At 44.7% G+C, this 27,920-nt stretch overlaps 1 protein-coding gene across 3 annotated transcripts in view; it reads left to right on the forward strand.

The window, feature by feature from the left end:
* SDK2 (sidekick cell adhesion molecule 2) overlaps nt 1–27,920 on the forward strand; it is a 561,876-nt gene that overhangs the window by 386,998 nt on the left and 146,958 nt on the right. For all 3 annotated transcript variants that reach the window (XM_083148750.1, XM_083148751.1, XM_083148752.1), the window contains exon 4: nt 25,114–25,261. In XM_083148750.1, coding sequence (XP_083004876.1) covers nt 25,114–25,261 — 148 coding nt within the window. The remainder of the gene's footprint in view (nt 1–25,113; nt 25,262–27,920) is intronic.

Genomic DNA, 27,920 nt, shown 5'->3' on the forward strand with positions numbered 1-27,920 from the left:
GCCGGGATTGTAACTGCATCCCATCAGGGCACCATCAAATAATTTTGGGCCCGCACACTACCCTGCCAATGGATGTTTTTGCAAAGGGTGTGAAGGGGATATTCGCAAGGCGGTGGGTGGCGTTCACATATATTTTGACGTTAGAAGGCTCGCTACTTAGAAAGCCAACTAGAATGATCCCCACTGCTCTCTATTGGAATCATGCTCTGAATAACTATGTGTGTAAGAATTTCACTGTCCCCATTGAAACCTACGGGGGGCTGCATTTGTAAATAAACTACAGGTAGAAGGACTCTTGCGGCACCCTCTCAATAAGGAAAATAGAATATGAATATGTCTTCAACAGAGCATAAACAAGTCTATATGTAGGAATGGAGATTTTTTTCTATTCTTTTACTTTTTATATCTATCTGTTGGGGAGTTAAATAGATCATCTTGGGCAGAGTTGCACTGAGAATTAAATGAGGTTATGCGAGTGAGGCCAGAACAGGTTTGGGATTGCAATGGGGCCAGGTGGGTTAATATGATTCCAGACTGGAAGAGTTATCAGCAGATGAGGCAGAAGCAATGGCAATGCAATTCAATGCAGGCAGTGTGAGCTTGTAGGAACATCTTACAACGGATACATTTATAAGCAGATTGGATGATTTATCAAAGAGAGGAAAACCCTATTGCCAGTAATGTAGGGTACACACCAGGGCGACCCGCTCACGATGCACATCGTGAGCGGGTCGTCAGTGTCTCGTCCGACCCGCTCACGGTGACGCGGGGGGGCACGACCCGCTCACGATGTGCACCGTGAGCGGGTCCGATCCGATGGCGACCCGCACCCGGCTGTATGGTCGTCATTGAGATCCTACCTGCAGCAGGTAGGATCTCAATAACGACCGACCCGCGGGACCGCGCATCGGATCGGTATCGGTCCACACCAGGACAGAAAAGGGCCCAATCAGCACACAATCTACATCCAATTGGTCGGAATTGGATCTAGATTGAGGGGATCGGGCCCTAGTCGTCCTGGTGTGTACCCAGCATAAGAACAGGAGTTTATACCAGTTATAGGGCTTTTTCTTGCTATTCCCTATACAACAAAGGGTTACTACTGACGATAACACTGTTACCACTTCCAATAACGATAAACCCTTCTAAGATTTCAAATGTTCCGTTTCTTTTTTGCCTATTGTTAAACGTTCCTTAACTGTCCCAGCAAAGTGATAAGTTCGCCCTGGGCCAGAATCCTCACATGTAGCTGGAGGGTCAATTTTATTTTTCTAACTGTGACGATAAGGGCTTTTTGTTGTTGAAGCCGTCATAAAACAAATGTGTTGCTTGGGAAAGCTGCGTATTGATAAATAGGCCTCTGATACAGTTTCATCACTACGGTTTGTGCCACCTAATGTGCTAATTCGTGGTGTCACCCCCCATGGACCTCCGCTCATATCAGATAACACATAACATACCAATGTTACTTGTAAATCGTAATTCCCATGCATCACATACAGTACAGTTCATTTATAGTGAGCCATTACACATATACTCCTTTAGTGTACAGATCAACCCTCCCTGGACTCTTTCTAATACCTCCCCTACCCTCCAATCCCCCTCCCTTCCCATCCGGTAACTCACAGCAACAATAATGTATTTTGGATCAAAGTTTAAGATCACATCTAAAGATTCTTATATGCTATCAGTGGTGTCACTAGGGGATTTCAGGGGGTGTTGGTCACACCAGGGGGTGTTGGTCACACAAGGTGTAACTCCATAGTGCCCACTCGTTAACTTCTACCGAAATGTGCATATTTGAGCTCCGCCCCCTCTGCCTGGAAGAACATTTTAAGTAGTTGTCTCCCCATTCTTCCCGCTACAATTAGATGCAGGCAAAATACAAGAGGAGCACCCACTCTTGCAGGGGTGCAGAAGACTACCCAAAAACTTGCCGGGAGTATATTCTCTGTAAAGTGCTGCAGAATATGTGTACGATATATAAGAAACCAATATATATATATATATATATATATATATATATATATATATATATAAAAGAAACCGATATATAAGAAACTGAGTGTAATTTACAGTAGAAACGATTTTCACATCTAGAAACAAATCTTTTTTGTTGTTGACGCCGTCATAAAACAAATGTGTTGCTTGGGAAAGCTGCATATTGATAAATTCTTTCGGAGGCATCACAATAAATAAATCCATTAATGATGTTAATAGACTGTTTACCATGTGTGTGGAATCACAGTGAAGGGTGGCCAATCCCGGGATCGGGATCGGCGGGATCCCGGGATTTGGCCCCAAAATGTCTGGGATTTCAATCCCGGGATTCTGAGAACAAGCTCAGAAGCTGCCCAGCTGTTCCCAACCCCGGTGTGCGGCCTGCGCAGCGTGACCTCTGACCGTCACGCTGCGCAGGCCGCAGCGTCCTGCTACAGACGACTGCTCCTGGCCGACTCCTAGCCTCCCCTCCTGCCCAGCTACCTGCTCGGAGTCACCAGGCCGCTACCTGGCAAGCATCACCGCAGCGCTGCTGTCTGCTCCCTATGTAAGTAAATCCGCGGGGCGGCACCAGGCACCCCCCCGCAGCGCTTCTCTGCCCCGCTCCCGGCTGCTGCGCACCTGCCCGCCCATGTAGGGGTGGACAGGGTGTGTTTTTCTTTTAGGGATGCGAATCCCTGGATCCCGAGATTGAGCATTTTTCCAATCCCGGAATCCGGGATTGAAAAAATGCCCTGGGATTGGCATCCCTAGTACCAAGGCTTTTCAGTACTTTGCGCCCTTTGCCTGCACTGTTGGGTTTCAGCCTAAGAAGTTCCTTTGCACATGTACATGGGGCCGCTGTTGGGTTGCCGCCTGCAGATTCCATACAGATGGCCAAATCCATTGGAATCTGCAGAGACCAGGTTCCCCTACAGTGCCAGCTCCCGCAAACCATTGTTGTAATATACTTTAGCAATATACAGCATAATATTGTCATAAGATGGCATTAGTGTAACTACAATCCACAATAACAACAATACAAGGTCCTGCTACACTTGTATAACATCATCTTTATTATGCCATTCAAGATCCATGAATAAGAAAAACACACGTGATTCCACCACAGTCTTAGTAACCACTTGCTAATTGGAATACATTATTAAATAATGCTAAATACTAGTATTTAGTAAAGTGTATGGATAATTAGGATTTAATGAGACTTCAATCAATATCTTGCTATAAACTCGACAGCCTGTCATTTGCTAGGAGCGGGAGCTGCTGTGTTGCCAAGTACACTGTTGGTGGTCCTGCCCCTTAAAAGAGTGAGTCAGCTCTTACGGCACATCATGCCTGCTGGCTGCTGCGCACTTCCAATGTATAATTATCCTGTGGGCATCCCTCTAGGCATATTTTTTTGAATCATGAATGTCAAGTATAACATTTTACCGCACTCGCAAAATAAATGCAAGAAAACAAAGTAGAATATAAACATGTATATTGGACCAGTTTACTAACATCTGACAATGGGACTCTTGTCATAACACATCTACAAAATATACAGTAGCCGGAGCAACAGAGCAATACTCATCTGACTCTGCCGTACTGGTCGGATGTAGTAAGGATAAACATAAAACATCAGGAGGCGAGCCGCAGCAGGTGGCATGTGGGTAACGGATGCATGGTGAAACTGTTGTTTTCAAGTTGGGCTTCAAATAGAAGATAGACCAGGGCTGCCCAAACGGGGTAATGTGGCACCCTGGGGCACCTTGGGTCACTTGCAGGACCAGTTCATATTATTTCTAGTCAATTTAGTAGGCAAAACCAGCACTTGTTGCTGCAAATAATAAACTATGTTGACAAATAGAAGCATATCATATCAGAAGCCCTCGCCCTCACCATACAACGATGACACAATTTTCTTAGTATATTATTTTATTTTTACAATTACATGCAGGATGACGTGTGCGACCAGCAGCGAGGCGACAAGATGTAACGATACATAAGACCCAATGGGATAACCCAGCAAAGTGAACAATTCACCATACACATATGCGATATGTGTCCGACCGATATATGGGACAGCAGGATACGGTCATTAGGTCGACATGCATTGGGTTGACTCCATTAGGTTGACGTGACATTAGGTTGACACAAGCATTAGGTCGACATGGGCAAGGTTGACAGTCAAAAGGTCAACATGGGGTTTTCACTGTTTTTTGAAACGACAGGCGGTATTTAATGCCCTACCATCCACTAAAGTGCGACGGGAGAATCAAATAGTGTGCCGAGCGTAGCATGGCGAGGGGACGCGGTGTTATGTTTCAATGTCGACTGTGTCGACATTCGGGTAAAAAAACTGTGAAAAGCCACATGTCGAACTTTTGGCTGTTGACCTCGCCCATGTCGACCTAATGCTTGTGTCAACCTAAAGTAATCCTAGACAAATGACAACCTAGACACATGTTGACCTTTCTGCATGTCGACCTAATGCTTGGAGACCTAATGATCCATACCCGGGACAACACATCCCCTAATGTGTACCCTGGGTAATAATAATCTTTTTGTTTGATACATAGATTCCTACAGTAGAGTATGTATGTTATTACCTGGCAAACCACTGTATTCTGTCTCTGCACTGATATGTAGCTGGAAAACAAGCAGCTCGCAGGCTGTTTTTATGGAATGCTAAAGCATGTTTAGTAATGCACCCAAGTACAGTACACAGTACAGTAATGCACACAAGTACAGTACACAGTACAGTAATGCACCCAAGTACAGTACACAGTACAGTACAGTAATGCACACAAGTACAGTACACACAGTACAGTACACATGCACACAAGTCAGTACTTTTATTTGACAGAGAGAAGGAATTAACATGGGACCACTGGGATTTTATGAGCTGTTGCTTGTCTGTAAAGGAAATAATACAAATCTGGTATTTCAGCAGTCTCTGTATATGGGAGACATGACAATCAAAGTCATTCCTGCAGCTGTAGAGTGGGCAGGACGCTGTGCCGGTGACAGGGGGACATTATCTTGAAATGAATGCTTTCTTGTCCTTTCATTTAGAGGGGCCACCATTCATATGCTCCTTCAGATTAGATGGCTGTTGAAACACCAGGGAACTATCAACATTGTCTCTTAAATTAGTCCATTAAGATGCACCAAGCTCAGTGTAACACAGCAAGCTCTCAGTGTGATAGCACATCTCTTATTACACTCCTGGATACCCTGTGTATTGTGTTATATAGTGCCAATAATACTGGAATCTATTAGTATATTCATTATAGCCTCTTCTCCCAGGAGTGCATGACACTCCTGGATGGCTGCCCGCACCGAGAATGACTTAAAAAATAGTATGACATTTAAAGCGACAGAATACCATTAAAACGGAATGTAGCTTCTATATTTCTGTTATTTCTGGTGCTGAATAATTGGATCTGCTATTGCCTATTTCAAATTACTGTATAGCAGACTTCATTTTGCCACCTTTACTTGTTTAGAACATACTAGCCGACTTTTTAAAACTCTTCTCTGGGAGAAGCCCAGAGAGGAGTGAAAGGGGGGCGGGAAGAGACTATGTTGCGGGGGCAGGGCGAGGCTGATGTCACTAAGCCCCGCCCCCATGACCAGCAGCCACATTAATTTTCAGGTCCGTGGATGGTGGGCGGGGCTAAAATGACGCGAAATGATGTGGATCACACCATTTTAGCCCCGCCCCCTCCCCAGGGACCCGCAAAATTCGGAGCTTTAAACCGCGGGGAAGGGAGGAGCTGGGGCTGTAGGGAGAATGCAGGAGACTTGCCCAGGTTACCGGGGGGCCGGGAGGGGGACCCGATTTGCGGGACCCTCCCGGCCGTTCCGGGAGTCCTGGGCGGAGCTATGCTCCGTTTCCCAGGAAAAAAGCAAAACAAAACTATTTGTTTAAGCTTGACACCGGTGGTGGGAAACCATCTTGTTCTCCCCATCGATGTCAAAACTATTCGACATCGGTCATAAACCATCAATGTTTGCTAAACATTGATGGTCGATGGCCATCTCTAGATTGAATCCTATTAGGATACCTCCTGCAGCCAGAATGGGAAGTGAAAGTTGCTGCACTAGTTGATTCTAAATGATTGAACATTTAAGTGATATCATATAATCCCTGTGCAAGTGGGTTGTGCTTGTGGCAGATGGTACACCACTCTCTATACAAGGCAATGAATACAGAGTGGTTTCCAGCTGAAATTTGGGATCTAGGTATTCTTGGTAGGCAGTCAGATCAATACACTGTTGTGTAAATATTGCCGTTTTGGGACACTTAAAATTATAACTTTTAAAATCCTTGGATGTAGAATGGCCCGTGTTATGCAGTTATAAAACCCACAGTAATTCAGTGCTGTGACAGTCCAGCTAAAGTACTGTGGAAGTATTCTGCTCAGCTAAGCAACCATAAAGCAATTTCCCGCCCTTCACCTTACCCATGAAGTTAAGATACTTTAGACACCTATTCACTAAAATGACACTTATCACTGTAATAAAAGATAAGTGATTTAACAAATATCGGTACTTGTGTATTATCACGGCACCCATTGCATACCAAAAGGCATGCGATGGTTTGCGATGCAATGCGATATCGCGCGATATTGTACAATGTCATACAATTTTTAAATTGTATGACATTGTATATGGCATACAATGCCATACAATGCGATGCGATTAAAAATTGTATAAGCACCCTAACGGGTGCTTACAATGTTAAATGTACCCCCATGCCACCCCCCCCCCCCCCCCCCCCACTATAAACGTGAACCCGAAGCGTGGCGAGCGCAGCGAGCCCGCGAGGGGCGGCGGTACGCGTCCTCCGACCTTTTCATACCCCCACTATCCATGTTGGCGTGGAGTTGAGAATAGAAAGTGTGGCGAGCGCAGCGAGCCACCGAGCCCGAAGCGTGGCGAGCGGACGCGGATACCTGTGAAGCCCGCGAGGGGACGCACACACTTTCTATTCTCAACTCCATGCCGACGTGGATAGTGGGGGTATGAAAAGGTTGGAGGACGCATACCGCCGCCCCTTGCGGGCTCGCTGCGCTCGCCACGCTTCGGGTTCACGTTCATAATGGGGGGTGGCGTGGGGGTGCATTTAACATTGTAAGCCCCCATTTGGGTGCATAAAAGCACCCTTTATACAATCTTTCATCGCATAGGGGGCAAAAATCGCGTCGCATTGCATCGAAATTGCATCGGGTGCATGGCATGCGATGCGATTAAAACATTGCACAACCAACATCGGGGGCGCCGTGATAATACACAAGTACACAAGTACCCAAATATCTATCCATCAAGCATATAGTGTGTGTATGTATGTATGTGTGTGTATATATATATGTACACACACATACATACATACAAATATCTATCCATCAAGCATATAGTGTGTGTATACATGTATGTGTGTGTTCTATATATATATATATATATATATATATATATATATATATATATATATATATATATATATATATATTATATTATATTATATATATATCCATCAAGCATATACTGTGTGTGAATATATATATATATATATGTGTGTGTGTGTATGTATGTGTGTGTATATAGATAGATAGATAGATATCTGTGTGTATTAATGCTATTTCGTAGGTACATTTGTGGTAGAGATAATAAATAACTTATAAACTGCTTTCCCACCTCACATTCATCAGAATGGGACAATAGCATGATTCATGTTTTTGTTGTTTGATGACTATAATAATAATAATAATAATAATAATAAATTGGATCCTTCTCCAATAGATCTACCCATACTTGTATCGGATAATGTGAAGGAGCCGTATCCTGGGTATTTTCTCCAGTAATATTGCTTTTCTTCCCTAGAAAAATCTGTCCCTGAGGCCTAAACTTAAGTGGTCTAATCTTATTGGTAATCCTGGCCCATTTATAGAGTGTGATATGCATAATAGGGACTCATGGATAGAAGTAACATAAGTACAGAAGCCACTGTGAGAGTTTCAGCACAAAGATTCAGTATCTGCTCCTCCAGAGGGTGATTTCAGAGTGAGCAATAACAGTCGTGTAACAGACAATATTTTCCTACTTGACCCGGTGAGAAATGATGCCGGAGAGACTCTCCGTGGCTGGGGCGAAGTCGGGAGGTTATTTCTCACACTTGGTTGTTATATATTTTTTTATCGCCTCTCTGAAAGAGATATGAATACATATGAATCAGCTCCATGCAGCGAGAAACATTTCACAGGCTTTTAAACTGCCTTGAAATGAATCATGACAAGTGGCCTGCAGATAGGGACACAAGGAAGGTAATAGTACAATGCAGTTTAACACCTGCGGTACTATTTTGACCTCAAAATAATAATTTTTTTTTAAAATGCCATTTAGAGAACCAATCTTGACGCTAGAATTTTACAAGGCCTAGAACAACAATCGGGTTGTTTTACAGAACTAGGTCAGAATAAGATTTACAATGGGAATTAACACATTTTCTACCAGTAGACCTACTCGCAGGCACATCACTGAAAATGAGAATATTATATATTCTGCAAGCAGTGGACAGATAATGATTCCGTTTCCCCATATCCATATGCAAAGTATTTTGCCGATAGCTGTGTTGCCCTGTAATGATTGTATCTGTGTCACTTGACCAACAGGGGTTAAGTGCTGTGGAGAGCGCGAGCTGCTGTAGCGGATTATACATTCCCGGTATAAAGGGCTCCTCTGGGCAGGAATTAATCACAGCAACAGCTCTCCTCGCAGGGGAGTCACACCTGACTGAGGCTGCTGCAGGGGAGCCTTCATGTTAAGACGGACCCTGTAGCTGTTAAACACTTTATCATGTGAGGAATTAATCGTTGGTGGCAAATAAGGAGTTAATCCATTCATCGTATTTACAGAATTACTACTACTTACAATATAGGGATTCTTTTTGGTTTGAATTAAAACACAAATGAAAACCTTTTTGTAGTCTTGTGAGACTTATTATATTACTGTTTTAAATAGAGCTGACATGTTGATGGACCAGTTGTGTAAGTTGCCCAGAGGCAAGATAAATTATGGTGCCTCCCCACACACACATCTTCTATTAAAATAAGGCAAGGCTTTGCCCTGAGGAAGAGCCCAGAGTAGGCTTGAAACGCGTCAGAGGCAAGTGACTGTATGCATTCACATCTGTGTGACCTTACTCAGTGCACGCCACTTGGAGCCTGGCCGAGTGCATGTTCTGACTGCATCCCTGCCTTATTCCATCCCCGCAGACTCCAAATGCCATCCTGGGCAAGATCTGGCTTTATCTTAATGTTGATAGACCCCCAAATGTGCCACATGTGTTATACTGTATGTGTGTACTGTATGTAAGATTTTATATTTTGTTTGTCACTATTAAATGTATTCCTCTTATTAAACTCCTATAACCCTGAGCATCTGAATCAGTTGTCACAACCAACTTTTACCTATTACCAAATTGCTAAAAGGTCTGAGGGAGACCCTGTGACACAGAAAAAGGCCCTTATTCAGATCTGATCGCAGTACAATTTTTTTTTCAAAATGGGCAAAACCATGTGCACTGCAGGTGGGGCAGATGTAACATGTATAGAGAGAGTTAGATTTGTGTGAGTTATTTTGTTTCTGTGCAGGGTACATACCGGCTGCATTATTTTTACACTGCAATTTAGATTTCAGTTTCAACACACCACACCGAAATTTAACTCTCTCTGCACGTTACATCTTCCCCACCTGCAGTGCACATGGTTTTGTCCATTTTGAAAACAAATTTGTACTGAGATCAGATCTGAATAAGGGCCAAAGGCAGCACCAGGAGGGAGCACTGTTAAGCCAACCCCTTTTTTTCATGATATAAATATATGTATGCATGTGTATATGCATGTATGTATTATATGTATATTATATTTAAAATGAAGAGAGTGTGATGTCTATGGTCCACCACAGAAGCGATATTGAGGGCTTTCAATTAACTGATTAAAACTTGCAAGAGAGGAGAGGTGCCCCCTTGGCAGCAGGAGCCCGACGGCAGATGACTCTATTGCCTCCCAGAGTTCCGCCTCTGTTATGGACACTGGAATACCAACCCACTAACCTCAGGCACACCTCTTGATATCCTCAAAAAAGTGCACAGACACCATTTTATTATGTTTATTGTAATTCATTTATCATCAATTTTCACGATTTAAGTATTATAATAATTTATAAAGGGGCAAAGCAGGATATATCATCCAGGTAGCACAGATATATTGGAGACAGTGTCAATACCAGCGAGGGTTAGACTGCAGTAGACTGGGCCAAAGTGGAGGGTGGGAAATAGGGTCCAAAAAATGAGTTTCTAATAAAAAGGGTACTAGATATTAAATGAGACCAATATACAGTATATTTGGAAGATAATTAACTGGTGTCTCCTGTACAAGTAGTTTCAGTGCTCATCTCCCCTGGCTGCAGATGAGAAATAAAGTGCTGGTACAGAAATAAATATGTAATTATGTGAGCATGAAAAGAGTGCATAGATGACCTTTGTTGCGTTGTAATAAATGTGATACAATGCTTCCTTTGAAAATAGGTCATTTCAGGAGAAGCATACCCTTCCATTAACCTGCAGTTCCTTGTTATTTTTTCAACACGAGCTCAGCCATAACGTTAACAATGTAAGATTCCTGCGTAGAATTAGCTACCTATTCCTCCCACCCGCCAGCAGCCCGCATCAAATACTGCAGTCTGGACACACCACATGCTTCCATCATACATCCCATCATGAGCCAAGGTAGAACGATGCTTAAGGCTTTAATTAGTCTCCCTGTACCCAGGATGCATTGCAACTAATGATGGAACCTGGCTGGCGACATTTTTTTTGCTGACCTTAATAGTATGTAAAATAATCTAGCTGTTATATCTCTAAAGATATGGTTTTCCTAGTAAAATGATTCACAAAACATTACACAGTTGCTTTATTATTTGAAGTATTCATGTTGCAACCTCTGCACCGTTTACTGGTACAGCAAAAGAAAATCACACCGTGTGATACTTGCCTTTCTATTATACATTGGATAACCATTTCTTTAAAACATAGAATTAGAATTTGCATGGCATTTTAGAAGTAATGCAGTACAGTCATGTGTGTGGTTATTAGCTATTTACTTATTGATGGCTTTATGAAGCTGGTAAAAAATACATGGTCGGGCACTGTGTGACTAATTTGGATTTCCACCGCAACTGTGCAATGGAATTTGCGCTATATAAGAAACTGTTAAATAAATAAATATGTGCAGCTTAAATGCTAGCATAGGCCTGGCCAACCTGTGGCTCTCCAGATGTTGTGAAACTACAAATCCCAGCATGCCTTGCCACAGTTTTAACACTACCTTATAGCAAAACTGTGGCAAAGCATGATGGGATTTGTAGTTTCACAAACATCTGGAGAGCCACAGGTTGGCCAGGCCTGTGTGACTAGCATAAGTTTGGACCCCTAATTTTCTAAGAGAAGGGAGTGAGAAAGAAAGAGGATGTCAGGTGGAGAGAGAGAGAGTATAAGAGAGATGAGCCAGTAAGAGTGGGAGAGCGAGAAACCACACATGACAGCACAGGGGTGGAGGCATAGATAGAGGGATATGGGTAATTATGGGCTGATGGATGGTGGCATGGGTGGACAGAGCACCATATGGAGCATAGGCATATGTTTGGTGGCAGTGGTGGCCAGATGGTCACCCAGAGCACCATATGGCGGTATAGGCAGATGGATGGATGGGAGGGGCCATAGATGGGAGGGGCATAGAGGGATGGATAAAAGGGAGCATAAATTGATGGATGGGGCATATATAAACAAGGAGGCTGCGGCTGTCATGTGGCTAGGCAGCTTTGGGGGGGGGGGGCATTTCACTGCACCCTTATATTTATTTATTTAATTTCTTAATCAAAAACTATTGCTATGGCAGGCCGGGTTAGGGGCACAGCAGTGTACTTACTGGGAGGGAGGCAAAACCGCATATTGTACAGACTATGGCAGTGTGGCTGCACCTGTGTGACCAATGGACTGTTCAAGCATAATTAGGGTGGTATTCAGTCTGGGAGTCTGACTGTTGTAATGTCCCGACACTCGGAATCCCGGACCTTTTTTTTCGTGAACCAACAGTACATCCACAGTCTGTATTCAATGTACCGAGTGTCGGAAAGTCCGCAAATTGTTGGACGAGGCACATTGAAAGAAAACAGCCATGAATTCGACAATCTGCTGCCGTTTCCCCCAAAACAGACAACTTTAAAAAAAAGTCAGATCTGAGACCCTTCAATACAGTGCAGTGGGATTACTTTGGGGCACCTCCAAGCCACCGGGCCTAAAAGCAGCTGCACCTCCTCTACCATCTATAGTTATTCAACAGTCTTGTAAGTATTTCAAGTAAGGTATAACCCCATCTATGCACAAACACCCCTGATCTATATTTCCATGATCAAGGATCACGTGTACGATACATGCAACTCTGAATACAGAATTTGTGAATTTTGTGTCCAGTCACTTTGGGGGAGATTTACCTAAGTTTGACGAGAGATACGGGTCATGGTACTTTATCACTCTTTATCTTTATCTCTCATCAACTGTTAATAAATCTCATTATCATACAAAGCTAATTTAAGCCTATTAACATAGAAAACCGTTGTTTTTTTGGGACAGAGGCATATTTGATAGGTGGACTGTCACCCCATATGGCTTATTCTGTCTGACTTAATCTAAAACTGTGGTTCCCAATCTTGGTCCTCAAGGACCCCTAACAGTTCATGTTTTCCCAGTCACCCAGCAGATGTACTATTTACTGAATGAAACTATTTAAATATCACAGGTAACGCTTGTTACTGTATTTCACGCATGATTCTGGGAGACCTGGAAAACATGAGCTGTTAGGGGGTCCTTGAGAACCACTTATTTAAGAAATGGATTCTCATTGATGCAACTTTTACCTGGAACTCGGTAGTCAAAAGGTCGATCCCTATTGGTCGACAGTCAAAGGGTCGATACATGAAAAAGATCTACATGCATGGTCAAAAGGTCGACACAAGCAAACATGGAAAAAGGTCGACATGAGTTTTTCATGATTTCTTTTTAAAACTGACTTGTTCATGCTTCACCATCCCACTATGCATAGAGGGAGAATATAATAGTGTGCTGAGTGCAGCGAGACACCGTGACCCAAAGCACGACAAGCGCACCTAAGTCAACATACACACCCAAACAAAATGAGACACTCATGTTGACCTTTTTCTATGTTGACCTTTTCATGTCAACCTTTTGATGGTGTTGACCTTTTCACATGTCAGCCTAATGGGCAGCTCTAGGCATTTGCCTGGGGCTCCGGCCACTGGAGGACGGCACTGCAGCCTGCACCCCCCCCCCCTGGAGCCAGGTGAGTGTTGCCCGCACCACCTCCAGACCGCGGGGGGTTTGTGGATGCACTTAGATGTTTGTGCTGCAGGGTGAAGGGGGGAGAGATGTTGGGAGAAGCTGGTTAGTGCCACCGGGGGGAGGAGGGCTGTCCACTACCGCTGCGGGGAGGAGGGGGGTGTTGGGAGTAGCTGCCCAGTGCCATCCCCCTCATGGTAAACGGCACCTGCACCCCCCTGCCCCGTGCCATTGAGCAGGTCGGCGGCGCCTGCATCCACCCCCTTACACCCCCCTGGAATGGGTCAGAGTGAGGGGGGATGGGGGGTCACCTGGGGTGCTGACAGGGCTTGCACCGGCCCTGTTAATGCATGCCAACCTTTTTGATGTTTCTACCTTTTGACTGTTGACCAATAGTGGTCATATTTTTGACTGTGACCTTCACTGTCGACCTAAAAACCCATATTCCTTTTACCTTGCCTATGAGTCACACTTTTGCATGCATGCATATAAATTCATAGCATAGACTATTGAAATAGAATTATTCCACTATGGAGCATGGAGCAATCGGGTGCCTCCACCAGAAATAGACAACCAAACAATTTGGGAGTAAACAAAAATTAGCATTACATTCCACCTAGATGTGGTGCCTTTCCCTTTCATTATTTTAAGATATTTGCAATCACTGTGGCCTTATAAGTCAAGTAACATCTATAGTAACATCAAGTCCCAAATGCCAAGTTCCCATCTTTACTCCCTAGGCAGTGGTGCCGAGATAGGAGAGGGTGGGGGCAATAATTACACGGGCCCAGATCTGATGGATCTGATTGGGGCTCCCCATTACCTCAGCCAGACACATGCTGTTGTGAGCTGGGCTGCAGTGAGGCCAGGTTCTCTCCTACCCTGCCTCTAGATCAGGACATATCCTCAATTAATTTAGATGCTCAGCAGCATCTACTGTACCTGCTGACCACACCACTGATGTGGACTTTCCTCAAGCATCTCCTGGAGAAGATATAGATAAAGTAACTAGTGCACTGTAACTACTTACAACAATCATCATAATGCAGTACATTTTGTAAATGCATGCCATTATATATGCCCCTTATTTTGTTATTGCCATTGCGCTAGGCATTTTATACCTATTTTATAATGCTTTATAAAGGTTACACTTTACAGTGAGGCAGTGGTAAACAAAACGTTGAAACCAAATAATGCAAGCAAAAACACATAAAGGCTTTAAGCAGGGGTGTAACCCCAAGAGGCAATGGAGTAGCCTGTCTCTGGGCTTCAAGCCATGAAGGGGCACCTGCATGTACAGCAGCACCTGAGTAGTTCACCGCAGGATCCAAGTGTGACTGCTGCTCTTCCAATGGAGCTCTGCTGTGCATTTGCTGCTGCTACAGATTTAATTGGCCCTATCCCTGGAGCAATGATAACACTTACAGGGCGGGATGTTCTAACATTCGCAGCATTTTTAATGACCGCATATTCTCTAACATATGAGGTCATTAATGCAAGGGACAGCTCTTGCGATAAGAGCTGTCCCTTGCGATGCGACGCCGGTGCTGGACTTCCGGGTTTGTGACCCACGAGTCCATCTGTGCATGTGCAGATCACGGTGCCGGCCTTAGAGCATGCTGGGAGGGATCCGTGATGGATCCGTCACACAGCGCTGCGGTAAGAAGCCCATAGGCTTCTGCAGGGAATCGCCAGCTAAGCGGTGACACTGCGGAGGGGGGACAGAACATACAGAAATGCAGTAAAACCCCAGATAATGGGGTTTTTACCGCAGTTCTGTGTTAGAGAATCGCCCCCACAGTAAGGACAGGACAGCTCCTGTCTGGTACCTACTAGCCTGTGCTGCAGCAAGTGGTAGTGCACCACCACTGCTGATGGACTATGAAATGGGACCCGCCGGTGAATGCTGATCTGCTTGCGGCTGAAAATCATGCGGGACCCTAACCCAGCAGCCAGCAGAGATCATTCTGTTACTCGTATACATGTTATAACTCTGGCTTTATGGTTTTCATAAAAATTAACACGTGATTGATTTATTTTGGAAAAATTTGCATGGATTTTTGCATTTGTCCAGCGGTTTCAATGTTTACATAATATACATAATGAAGGTTAGTTCTGTTTGCTAAATTGGTGACAAGCACAGGACTAGGCCTTTGTACTATGACATAAAAAACCTGTAGCTTGCCATGTCCCTATAGTATCAGGCTGGTCAACGCAAGTTTGGGTATCTATGGGGAGATTCTAAGCTATGGGGAGATTCTAAGAGCGACAGTAACAGTTGTTACTAGTTCCCCTTCGCCGTAAGGACATGAGGAGGAGAGGTGGCTGAGAGAGGAGGAGCAAGGTTGGAACAAGGGACCCAAATGGACCCTCGCAGGCTCACTTTGGTTACAGTTACTAAAGGCAACCAGTGGTGGTGTGGGTAGTGAAGGAACAAGGCCCTGTGTGCTCCTCTCCCCACCCCCTCTCCTCCCCAGATCCTTACAGCGAAGGGTAACTAGCCGCTACCCTACAGTAACTGTACAAATATCACTGGGACTCTTTTTGTTCCCCTAGAATATATTGATTTAAGCTATTGGTGAACTACATGTCCCAGTATATAGTCAGATATGGATTGGGACTGCATTTATCTTAATTAGAGGATTTCCTCTCCTAGGACAGCCTTTTTCTCTACAGACCTCTGAGAAAACTGGTTCTCCGCAAAAGTTATATCAAAAGTTATTAGATTGTTAGACTGAATGTAAGGTGGGTTAAAGTTTACACTCATCTGCGGCAAGAATCAGTCTTCGTAGTGAGATGTCCTCAACGTCTCCTCCTGCAACACAAAAGGAAAGGTGTCTCAGAAGAGGAGATCCCACTATTCAGGGTAACAAATGAGTTAGAGCAGGGATGGGGAACCTTCGGCCCTCCAGCTGTTTGTTGAACTACACATCCCAGCATGCCCTACTACAGTTTTAGTATTTGGCCCTGCTAAAACTGTTGCAAGGAATGCTGGGATATGTAGTTCAACAGCAGCTGGAGGGCCGAAGGTTCCCCATCCCTGCGTTAGAGGAATCATCCTTTAATTGTACTAAAATTATTATAACATCAAATATTCTTAATTAAAAGTTAAACATGAGTTCTAGGGACTTGGATCTGGGTCTATGACCAAAAAATATTAAAGATCTTGGAACTTTTTTTGTGCCTTTCAGCCAAATAAAAAGTATACATTAAAAGGTCTATACCCAGTGTACACCAGGGATTTATCACTGTTCTTGTATTAAATTACAAGAAAGTTACATTGTGTTTACTGCTACACCTGCTTTAAATACAGTGTAGCATTTAATTATCACATTCGTCCCTAGTGAAGTGTGTTATTTAATGTATCATTTGCATCTGATGTAAATCTGTGTAAAGAATCCAGCAACATTTGTACTTATGTGAGAAAAAAAAAAAAAAACCTTCTAGAAAACCCTAATATTATCTATACTATCATGGTGCAAACTGAGGTTATTATATAAAATATATATATATATATATATATACACACGTGTGTGTGTGTGTGTATATATATATATATATATATATATATATATATTTTTTTTTTTTTTTTGAAACGTTGACAAGCATCGGAGTTGCTGTGTGGTTCTTTGGTTGCTGTACAAGCCGATCGAGTGCCGCACCTATACGCTGCCTATCATTATCATAGTGAAGGCACCGTCCGTAAGCTGTTACAAGCCCGTGCACTATATATATATATATCCATCCCCTCACGGTGTTGGTACCTTGTCCTCACATTATTGTAAGTTCTATAATCACACGCGTTTTGTATAACTAGTTTTCACATTTCTGTGCATTAAGGCAATCTTGTGTTACGGGCTCACGTCACAGGGATTCCCCTCTGACGCGCACCTCACACCCCCCTGGCAGCGTCATCTGACAGGCGCTGGATGCTCAGTAGCGGGGTGCTGATTGACAGCTCCCCACTTGAAGTGAGCAGGGCGGGCTTGGCGCCTTATTTTATGCTATTTAAACGAGTCTGTTAATGCATTGATGTACCCCTGATGAAAACTGGAAAGGTTTCCAGTTGAAACGGCTGTTGGGTCAGCCTGCCTGTACACCATGTTGTAACTGCTGAATACAAACTTTTTTCTTTCATCTAACTGTGAGTGCTGGTCCATTCCTTTCCTTCACGGAGGCTTGGGTAAGTTCTGTCTTAAAATAACCTTAAGGACCCTGCACCCCCCACTAAGTCTATGATTCACTGAGTGCCATCCTGATCTTGCACATATATATATATATATATATATATATATATATATATATATATATATATATATATATATATGTTTGTGTGGTCCAGAAATCAGCAGGTAGATTATGGTGATGGCGGGGTGCCTTTTAATATGTAAATATATATATATATATATATATATATATATATATATATATATAATGCGTGGAAGGTGCGGCACTCAGTGCTTCATAGAAGAAAAACACCAACTACTGTGGTTTGCTGGACAACGTTTCAGTTGTATTGGATACAATACAACTGAAATGTTGTCCAGCAAACCACAGTAGTTGGTGTTTTTCTTCTATGAAGAGCTGAGTGCCGCACCTTTCACGCATCCTACACTTATGGTGTGTACACACGGTCGACATGACTTGCGATGCGAGCACGGCATGAAGGAGAGAAGAGGAGAGGACAGTACCGATACCTGTCACCAGGTGCCGGGCAGGGGCACAGATGGCAGGGTGCTGCGACACAGCAACAGCTTCCCCCCGCCGCCCCCCATGCATACATCAGAGGCCACACCCCACCCTCCTCTATACGGCGGACTTCCGGGTCACTGCGCATCAGCCCTGCAGCCCCAGGAGAAGCCCCTCTGGCCTCCGGAGCTATGCGAGTATGTTTAGGCACAAAGACGATATAGTGTTGCCTGCCGCTCACACGGGAGCGCGCATCGCAGCTCGCAAGCCCTAAAAATTACACAATCGGCATGCGATATGGCTTCCGATGTTCACTATATCTGCAACATCGGAAGCCATATCGCACCGCGTGTACACACCATTACCCTGTGAAGGCACCAGTCCAAGCTGTGATCTATTGTTGGGAGTGCCGGACCTTTGGATACTATATATATATATATATTAGTGGTGGGCAACGATTAAAATTCTTAATCGCGATTAATCGCATACATTTTTTGCGATTAATCGCGCTGATAGGCACATAAGTGCCGCTTACCTAAAATCTCATTGCCAGGGGTCCCATGCTTGTTGCCAAGGGGGGATTGCATTCTTTTTGCCATAGTGGATTGCATTCTTTTTGCCATAGTGGGTTTCATGCTTGTTGCCAGGGGAAGTTTACTTGCTTGTTGCCAGGGGAGGTTTACTTGCTTGTTGCTAGGAGAAGTTTACTTGCTTGTTGCCAGGGGAAGTTTACTTGCTTGTTGCCAGGGGAGGTTTACTTGCTTGTTGCTAGGGGAAGTTTACTTGCTTGTTGCCAGGGGAAGTTTACTTGCTTGTTGCCAGGGGAGGTTTACTTGCTTGTTGCAAGGGGAGGTTTACTTGTTTGTTGCCAGGGAGGTTTACTTGCTTGTTGCCAGGGGGACTACTTGGTTCATGCCGGAGGGGGGGAGGTGGGTTATGTGTTCCATGCCAGGGGGATTTACTTGCTTGTTGCCAGGGAGATTTACTTGCTTTTTGCCGGGGGGTTTACTTGATTGTTGACAGGGGGGCTACTTTCTCCATGCCAGGGGGGGCATGTGTTTCCATGCCGGGGGGGGGGGGAGAGTTATGTATTCCATGCCAGGGAGGTTTACTTGCTTCATGCCAGGGGGGGCAGGAGTTTACATGCTCCATGTTGGGGGGGGGGTGTCACTTGCCCCATGCCAGGGGGGTTTACTTGCTCGTTGGCAGGGGTTGCAGGTCCACAGCTCACGCGCCCCCTGTTAAAAAGTTTATCAGTTAATGTGCTAGTGCGGTAACATGATATTAATGCGATATTAACATGCACAACAGTAATATATATATATATATATATATATATATATATATATATATATATATATATATATATATAAATATATATATATATATATATTAATTTATCTCCATACCTCCCAACATGACCCTCTCCAGATGGGACACAATGCTCTGTTTCTGCATTTCCCTCTTTCTTATAAATTAACCCTATTCGGTAATAGATACTGTAGATATAAGTGGTGTGTGTGTGTGTGTGTGTGTGTGTGTGTGTGTGTGCGCTCTCTAGCCGGCAATGCAGTAGGTCACTTGAAGACCCGAATGCTGTGACAGAGTCCAAGGCACATGCTATTTTGGGGAAAATGGCATGATGGCCATTTTCCTTAGGATTACCCGAATGCACAAACACAAAACACCAGGAGATTGCTGATGTGGGGCTCTGGAGGGGAATGTATTTAATAAATGGGTGCAGGGTGTTATAGATACTCCACTGTAGCCAAGTCCTCAGAGCACTTTTAAATAGCTTAAATATAGTAAATTCATTGTTTAATGACAGGAAATAGATTTCAGCAGGTATGATTTCCAAAGTGGAACGCATCACTTCTGGGTGTTACATGAACATTTCTACACCAATCAGCGTTAAGTGTAATGCCCAATTTCTGGGTAAGAAACAGTCAATGTGCCCAAAGTTACATATACATATAAAATGCACTGGTTATAAAATAGTTAATGAAGATCAATCATTATCCAATAATGCTTTGATAAAAAAAAAAAAAAAAAAAAAAAACGCTAACATTGGCTAGTCTACAGTATCTTTGTACACACACACACATATATATATATATTTTTTTTCTTAATTTTTTTTTTTATTAACTACATGGACAGTCCTGACAAATTAAATATGTTGATGCTACTGAAAGGGATAAAATAAACATCTTAATGAAACTTGTACTTGGATTGTTAAAGCGACCTGCCAAAAGCTGGTATTTAATTACACCCGAGGTCGTTATGTGGAGGAAGGAGGTGGGTCTGAAAGAAGATGCAGCCAGCAAAAAGACAGCGCTGATGAGGAATTAATAAGGCAGCTGTGCTAACAAGCATCGTTAATGATGATGCTGGAAAATACTTAGCATGTTTTTAATTACAGCGATTACAGACTTGGTAACAAGCTTTCTATCTTAGTCTATTTTTCTATTAGTGTAGATTGTTGCTTTAGTAAGATGTCTGAGTAGTGTATGGGTGTGTAAAACCACAGTATCGCTACTGTGCCTCATAAATGTAGTGTTTGCCCACTGTTGCATATCCGGTCATTATCATGCTTTCAGTAATGAACCTGTGGTCTTAGCCATACTAACCCTATTGAAACTAATAAAACTTTAGGTACTGCTTTCCTAGCACGGCGCCCGTCTCATTGATTGTATGCCTTAAGTTTAAGATACTTAAGGCATACAATCAACGCGATGGACCCGATTTTTTAATCTCATGGATCTTATGCATCTATAAGATGCATGAGATCCATGAGATAAAAAATCGTGAGCCCCCAATAACCATTGTTAACGCCACCAGCACTATCAACGCCAACCCAAAGCGTGGCGAGCGCAGCGAGCACGTGAGGGGCGGCGGTACGCGTCCTCCGACCTTTTCATACCCCCACTATCCACGTCGGCGTGGAGTTGATTTTATATAGTGTGGTGAGCGCAGCGAGCCACCGAGCCCGAAGCGTGGCGAGCGCAGCGGACTACTTTACATGTATTCTGCATCCCCTCGCGGGGCTCGCTGCGCTCGCTACGCTTCGGGCTCGGTGGCTCGCCACACTATATAACATCAACTCCACGCCGAAGTGGATAGTGGGGGTATGAAAAGGTCGGATGATGCGTACCGCCGCCCCTCGCGGGCTCGCTGTGCTCGCCACGCTTCGGGGTGGCGTTAACAATGGGGGGGCCATTTCACCCATGAGGGGGGTTTACAATTAAAATTGGTGTTTTGGGGCCTTTTTACATTGATTCCAATGTAAAAATCTCATCGATTGCGTCGGTTGCATCATCTCATGCATCTTATGCCGCACAAACACATAAGATGTATGAGATGCTTGCAATGTAAAAATCTCATCAATCTCGTCGATCGCGTCGATTGCATCATCTCATACATCTTATGCCGCACAAACACATAAGATGCATGAGATGCTTGAGATATCAGCCCCACACATACAGTACAATCTAGATTGTGGGCGCCGTGCTAGGAAAGCAGTACCAAACTTTATTTAAAAATTGGGTTTAATATAATTTTAAGCTGTCAAACATGTACTTTATATACACCAATGATATACTGCACCCCCAAAAGGAAGTCAGTACAAATAGGAATCATAAATTCCTCCTGAGCTTGTCATTTGGGAATTTTTAACTCCATGTGAGACAAAACAGATGAAGAACAAAATAAATTGCTAAAGGCAAGTTTGGTTTGTTGGCCTGTGTGGCATAGCATTAAAATCTTACATAGATGAGGACCATGGCTTCCATACTAACTGCTCTGTATTTGCCTCATGAGGAACAGTGTGCTAGGTGAGGTACAACATTGGATTATTGATCCCTGTGCAAAACTTAAGGTGGCCATACACATGCAGATTTATCTGCAGATCTGTCTGGTAGGAACAAAAACTGGTAATGGATGAGAGCAAATGACAGTTGACCATTTGCTTGGAAATGCTGGAAAACTGACAAAATGCTGGAAAACTGACAAACTGACAAACTGAAAAACCATGTGTTTGTTCCAACCAGCCAGATCTGAAGATAAATCTTACTAGTGTATGGGCACCTTTAGAGTGTATCAACAGGAAGGAACAGTATTTTTTAATCCATTCTATGGTCCTTCATCTGCTTCTGCTTCTTAACAAATCCCAAGTAGATACAGTATCTGTTTAACCTAGAAATCAGAGACCTTACTATGGGTCAGACATATCAAGCCCCAAAAAGTGATAAAGTGGAGAGTGATAAATAACCAGCCAATCAGCTCCTACGTGTCATTTTTTAAACCCAGCATGTAACATGACAGTTAGGAGCTGATTAGCTTGCTATTTTTCCCTTTCCATTTTATCACTTTTTGAAGCTTGATACATCTGGCCCTATAGGAGAGAAAGACATGTCACACACAAGGAGTGAAGTATTAATACCTCCCAACTGTCCCGCTTATCGCGGGAACGTCCCGTTTTTCTTTGGGATGTTCCCATGTCTCTCCCAGGGCCGGCAGTGTCCCGCAGCGGGGGGGGATGGTTGGGAGTCACCCATGAATAGTCGCTGTGCACATGTACACAGCATCTATTCCTGCAGCCAGAGGGACTGGGGGCATAGCCAGCAGTTTACGGAGATGCTGGGCATGACCCCACAGCGGTGAAAATAGGGCATGGCCTCACAGCAGCGCCATGAGTACATGCCACACCCATTATTTCTAACTAGGCCACTCCCCTAAATTTACAACGTGCGCTGTAGGCGCAGGCACTATCCCTCTTTAGGAGAATCAGCTGGGAGGTATGATTATTTTAAAAGTTGTAATATAAATAAAAGGCATTGCACTGGTATTCTGCACCTTCTGTTAGTTTTCCAGTCATAAATACTTGTTGTTCGGAACTTCCTTAAACGCTGTGTTTGGAAAGTGGTGCATTGTAGTATTAGAATATTTAAAGAAAGTTCCAAAAGATGTTGCAAATGCTATAGTGCGCCATCTACTACTTGAAATGTGTTTCTTTTTCAGCAATGGTACCAGTTGCTATATATATATATATATATATATATATATATATATATATATATATATATATATATATATATATATATATATATATATATATATAGACGGGGGTGACGGACCGGCACTCCTCCCTTAGAGGTATGCGCTGTCGTGCCTTCCAATACAAGTAGGTACGTTTGGTGGAAGAAATGGCGGCACTGGCAGTCTTGTTTGAAGAAAATCACAGCATTTATTTTACATCACAGCAATCAATGGTGCATGGGTGTCCGACGTTTCGGGGTGGTATCCCCGTTTTCAAGGTGCAGAAAAACAACAGCATTGTACGTGTTAAGGCTCTTACCTTTATGGGGTAGGAGATCAGAAGGCGGGAGCCCGTTCTCTGCGGCGGCGTCCGGCGTATGACCGGAAGTGGTCAGTGCTCACCTTCCGGCTCTTCCGCCGGGAGCGCTTGACGCAGGTAACCAAGGCAACCTGCATAAACAAACAAGGAATGTGCAAAAGTGAGGCAAAGATAAAGAACGTTTGAGTGTAGACAATATTTAAATACAAAAAACATTTAAATTACTTTAAAATGTATCTTTCCGTGGCTCTATGAGGCCGTCACTAATAACTTTGCTGTCGTTGGTATTATTTAGTAGGCTGTACACATATATCATTGCATTTCAAACTGAAGTCGACAGCCGTGTCAACATTGCGCTCAATGCTATAAATGCATCCAATGCACAACGTGCCATCATATGAAAACTGGCTCCTCATTTACAATTAAATCAGCACCTGGCACCTTTAAGATCCATGAAGTAGTTACATGCTCTACGGCATTTGTGGTGTATCTTCTAACCTGCCCGTGCGATAAAGGATACGTGGGCAAAACCATTAGGCCCTTTAAGGAACGGGCAGCGATGCATCGGTCCACCATCAAAACTGCATTGAGCAACAAAGCAAAAGGAAAGGTATCAGAACATCCAGTAGCCAGGCACTTCGTAGAAATGGACCACTCTCTGAATGACCTTAAACACATAATTATACAGCATATACCAGCACAACTTCGAGGTGGCGACAGGGACACTCGGTTGCTACAATCTGAAGCCCGATGGATCTTTAAATTGAAAACCATCTTCCCGCATGGAATGAATGAAAGGATGCCATGGAATGTCTTCTGACTGAAGAATATCACTTGAAGACATCAAGAACACAATGACAGGCCCACTTACAATTTGATATACCCCTATAGCGCACATCTCCTACTTGGAATTACTTATATCTGTTACAGATATCGCTAGGTCGCTGCCTGTGACATTCGCTGTATTTCGCGGCGGATTTCGCAGGCAGTAACACCATTGAGCGCAATGTTGACACGGCTGTTGACTTCAGTTTGAAATGCAATGATATATGTGTACAGCCTACTAAATAATACCAACGACAGCAAAGTTATTAGTGACGGCCTCATAGAGCCACGGAAAGATACATTTTAAAGTAATTTAAATGTTTTTTGTATTTAAATATTGTCTACACTCAAACGTTCTTTATCTTTGCCTCACTTTTGCACATTCCTTGTTTGTTTATGCAGGTTGCCTTGGTTACCTGCGTCAAGCGCTCCCGGCGGAAGAGCCGGAAGGTGAGCACTGACCACTTCCGGTCATACGCCGGACGCCGCCGCAGAGAACGGGCTCCCGCCTTCTGATCTCCTACCCCATAAAGGTAAGAGCCTTAACACGTACAATGCTGTTGTTTTTCTGCACCTTGAAAACGGGGATACCACCCCGAAACGTCGGACACCCATGCACCATTGATTGCTGTGATGTAAAATAAATGCTGTGATTTTCTTCAAACAAGACTGCCAGTGCCGCCATTTCTTCCACCAAACGTATATATATATATATATATATATATATATATGTTTGTAAATTTGTTGTCAGTGTAAACGTGTAAACTTAGGCATGATATTGTCAATATGTACTGTATGGCGAGGGCTGTAGTGTTTGTGTTAATCTCATGTTCCTTCCTTCTACTTTCAGACATGGGAAACTTTGAAGATGGCGATGGCTCCAAAGTTGTGTCTCATGGGAATGCAGCTGTTATTGCTGCTCCCAGTATCGCCAGTTTTCCCCAACCGCAGGTGACATGGTTCAGAGATGGCAGAAAGATCCCTCCCAGCAACCGCATGTAAGCAAATAGTTTTCTAGTAGTCTCCATATGATGACATCGTTTTTGACATTGTGCATGTTCTACTTCTTAGTGCACATTCTATCTCCCAATACATACTCCGATTGGGCCTCATCTCTCCGGTGGTGCAGTAGACTCTGGCATTCTTCCAGAATCTACTTCACATGCGCAAGTCTCCGGGAACATGGCATCCATGCCGCATTCTCGCGGACACCTCTGTTGTGCATGAGCGAATCACCATAAAATGGCCACAGTAGCCATTTTACCAGTTAATATTGCTGATGCGCTGCTAGCAATGGGCTAGTGGTGAGTATGGTTAAATGGGTGCAGGGTGTATGGTGTGTTGACCAGGGACGTGCAGTCAGGGGAGGCAGTGCCTCCCCTGTCATCAATGATTAATTAAATAATACGAAGAAAATACTTATGACACATATTATGTGTCATAAGTATATGCTTTATTTTATAATAATAATCACTTTTACCCCTTTTTTTTATTTTATAATTGGATATGGAGGCACCAAGAGCGGTGCCTCCGGGTGTCAATGTTAACATTTCTGAAATAGGGGGTGGGTAGGGGGCGAGGCCAAGTAGCAGGCTGTGAATGCCCATTAGAAAAAGCAGCATAGGCGGCACTTATAGCGGTGCCTCAGTGACAGCCAGGGACGTGCTTTCTGCTTCTGGCTATATGACAGCACGCCCCTGTCACTGAGGCAGATGTGATTGGGCACAGTGGCGCTGCCTCAGTGACAGGGGCGTGCTTTCATATATATAACCAGAAAGAGGAAGCATGTCCCTGAACCAAGTCACTAGAAGCTGCCTTATATAGGTGTCGTAAGCCGGCTTCAGCCCCGGCGCTAATGAACAGACCAGCGGGGGAATGACTACGGGTAGCAAAGTCTCGTGCCTGCACATACCCGGAAGTTGCTCCGGGCAGTGTCGAGCACCGTGGGGACATCAGCCGGCGGGTGTGTGGTGCACGCATATCCCGGCAGAAGTTTGAACACCGCCGAGGGATGGACGCTTCTCTATGGGATCTGTCAGTAACAGCAGTGTGGTCTGTCGGCAGACCCGGCCTAAGGTAATGTAGGCACAGGTGCACTGCAGGGGGGACGTCCCGCCTGCCCTCCGCACCACCCTCCTGCTCTGTGACTTATTCCTGCACTTCATCATTGATTTAATTGCTGCAGGAAACCCTCCAACCACCTCCCCCCCCCCACACCCACAGTGTCCCCCTATCTATCCAGCCATCCCTGTCCCCTGCCTAGTGCCCTACTATCTAACCAGCCATCCCTGTCCCCAGCACAGTGTCCCCCTAATTAACCAGCCATCCCTGTCCCCAGCCTAGTGCCCCCCCTATCTAACCAGCCATCCCTGTCCCCAGCACAGTGTCCCCCTATCTAACCAGCCATCCCTGTCCCCAGCACAGTGTCCCCCTATCTAACCATCCATCCCTGTCCCCAGCCTAGTGCCCCCTATCTAACCAGCCATCCCTGTCCCCTGCCTAGTGCCCTACTACCTAACCAGCCATCCCTGTCCCCTGCCTAGTGCCCTACTATCTAACCAGCCATCCCTGTCCCCAGCACAGTGTCCCCCTAATTAACCAGCCATCCCTGTCCCCAGCCTAGTGCCCCCCCCCCTATCTAACCAGCCATCCCTGTCCCCAGCACAGTGTCTCCCTATCTAACCATCCATCCCTGTCCCCAGCCTAGTGCCCCCTATCTAACCAGCCATCCTTGTCCCCAGCCTAGTGCCCTACTATCTAACCAGCCATCCCTGTCCCCAGCACAGTGTCCCCCTATCTAACCAGCCATCCCTGTCCCCAGCCTAGTGCCCTACTATCTAACCAGCCATCCCTGTCCCCAGCACAGTGTCCCCCTATTTATCCAGCCATCCCTGTCCCCTGCCTAGTGCCCTACTATCTAACCAGCCATCCCTGTCCCCAGCCTAGTGCCCCCCTATCTAACCAGCCATCCCTGTGCCCAGCACAGTGTCCCCTTATCTATCCAGCCATCCCTGTCCCCAGCACAGTGTCCCCCTATCTATCCAGCCATCCCTGTCCCCAGCACAGTGTCCCCTTATCTATCCAGCCATCCCTGTCCACAGCACAGTGCCCCCTATTTATTCAGCCATTCTTGTCCCTAGCCCAGTATCACCCTATCTAATCAGCCATCCCCTAGCCCAGTGCCCCCCAACCAGCCATCCCTGTCCCCAGCCCAGTGCCCCCATATCTAACCAGCCATACCCTATACCAGTGCCCCCCTATCTAACCAGTTATCCCTATCCCCAGCCCAGTGCCCCCATATCTAACCAGCCATCCCCTATATCAGTGCCCCCCTATCTAACCAGCCATCCCTGTCCCCAGCACAGTGTCCCCCTATCTATCCAGCCATCCCTGTCCCCAGCACAGTGTCCCCTTATCTATCCAGCCATCCGTGTCCCCAGCATAGTACCGCCCTATCTAATCAGCCACCCCCTAGCCCAGTGCCCCCCTATCTAACCAGCCATCCCTGTCCCCAGCCCAGAGCCACCCATCTAAACATCCCTCACAAAAACATCAGCAGGGGTGGTAAAACAGTGGGCAGACCCCATGGTGGCTTGGTAGAGCCAGCACTGACAGGGTCTGCAGGGAGCGCTGGGTCCGGGTAGGAGCTGCTCTGCT

Source organism: Crinia signifera, chromosome 6, assembly GCF_055691185.1.
Source record: "Crinia signifera chromosome 6, ASM5569118v1, whole genome shotgun sequence".
Classification (NCBI taxonomy): domain Eukaryota; kingdom Metazoa; phylum Chordata; class Amphibia; order Anura; family Myobatrachidae; genus Crinia; species Crinia signifera.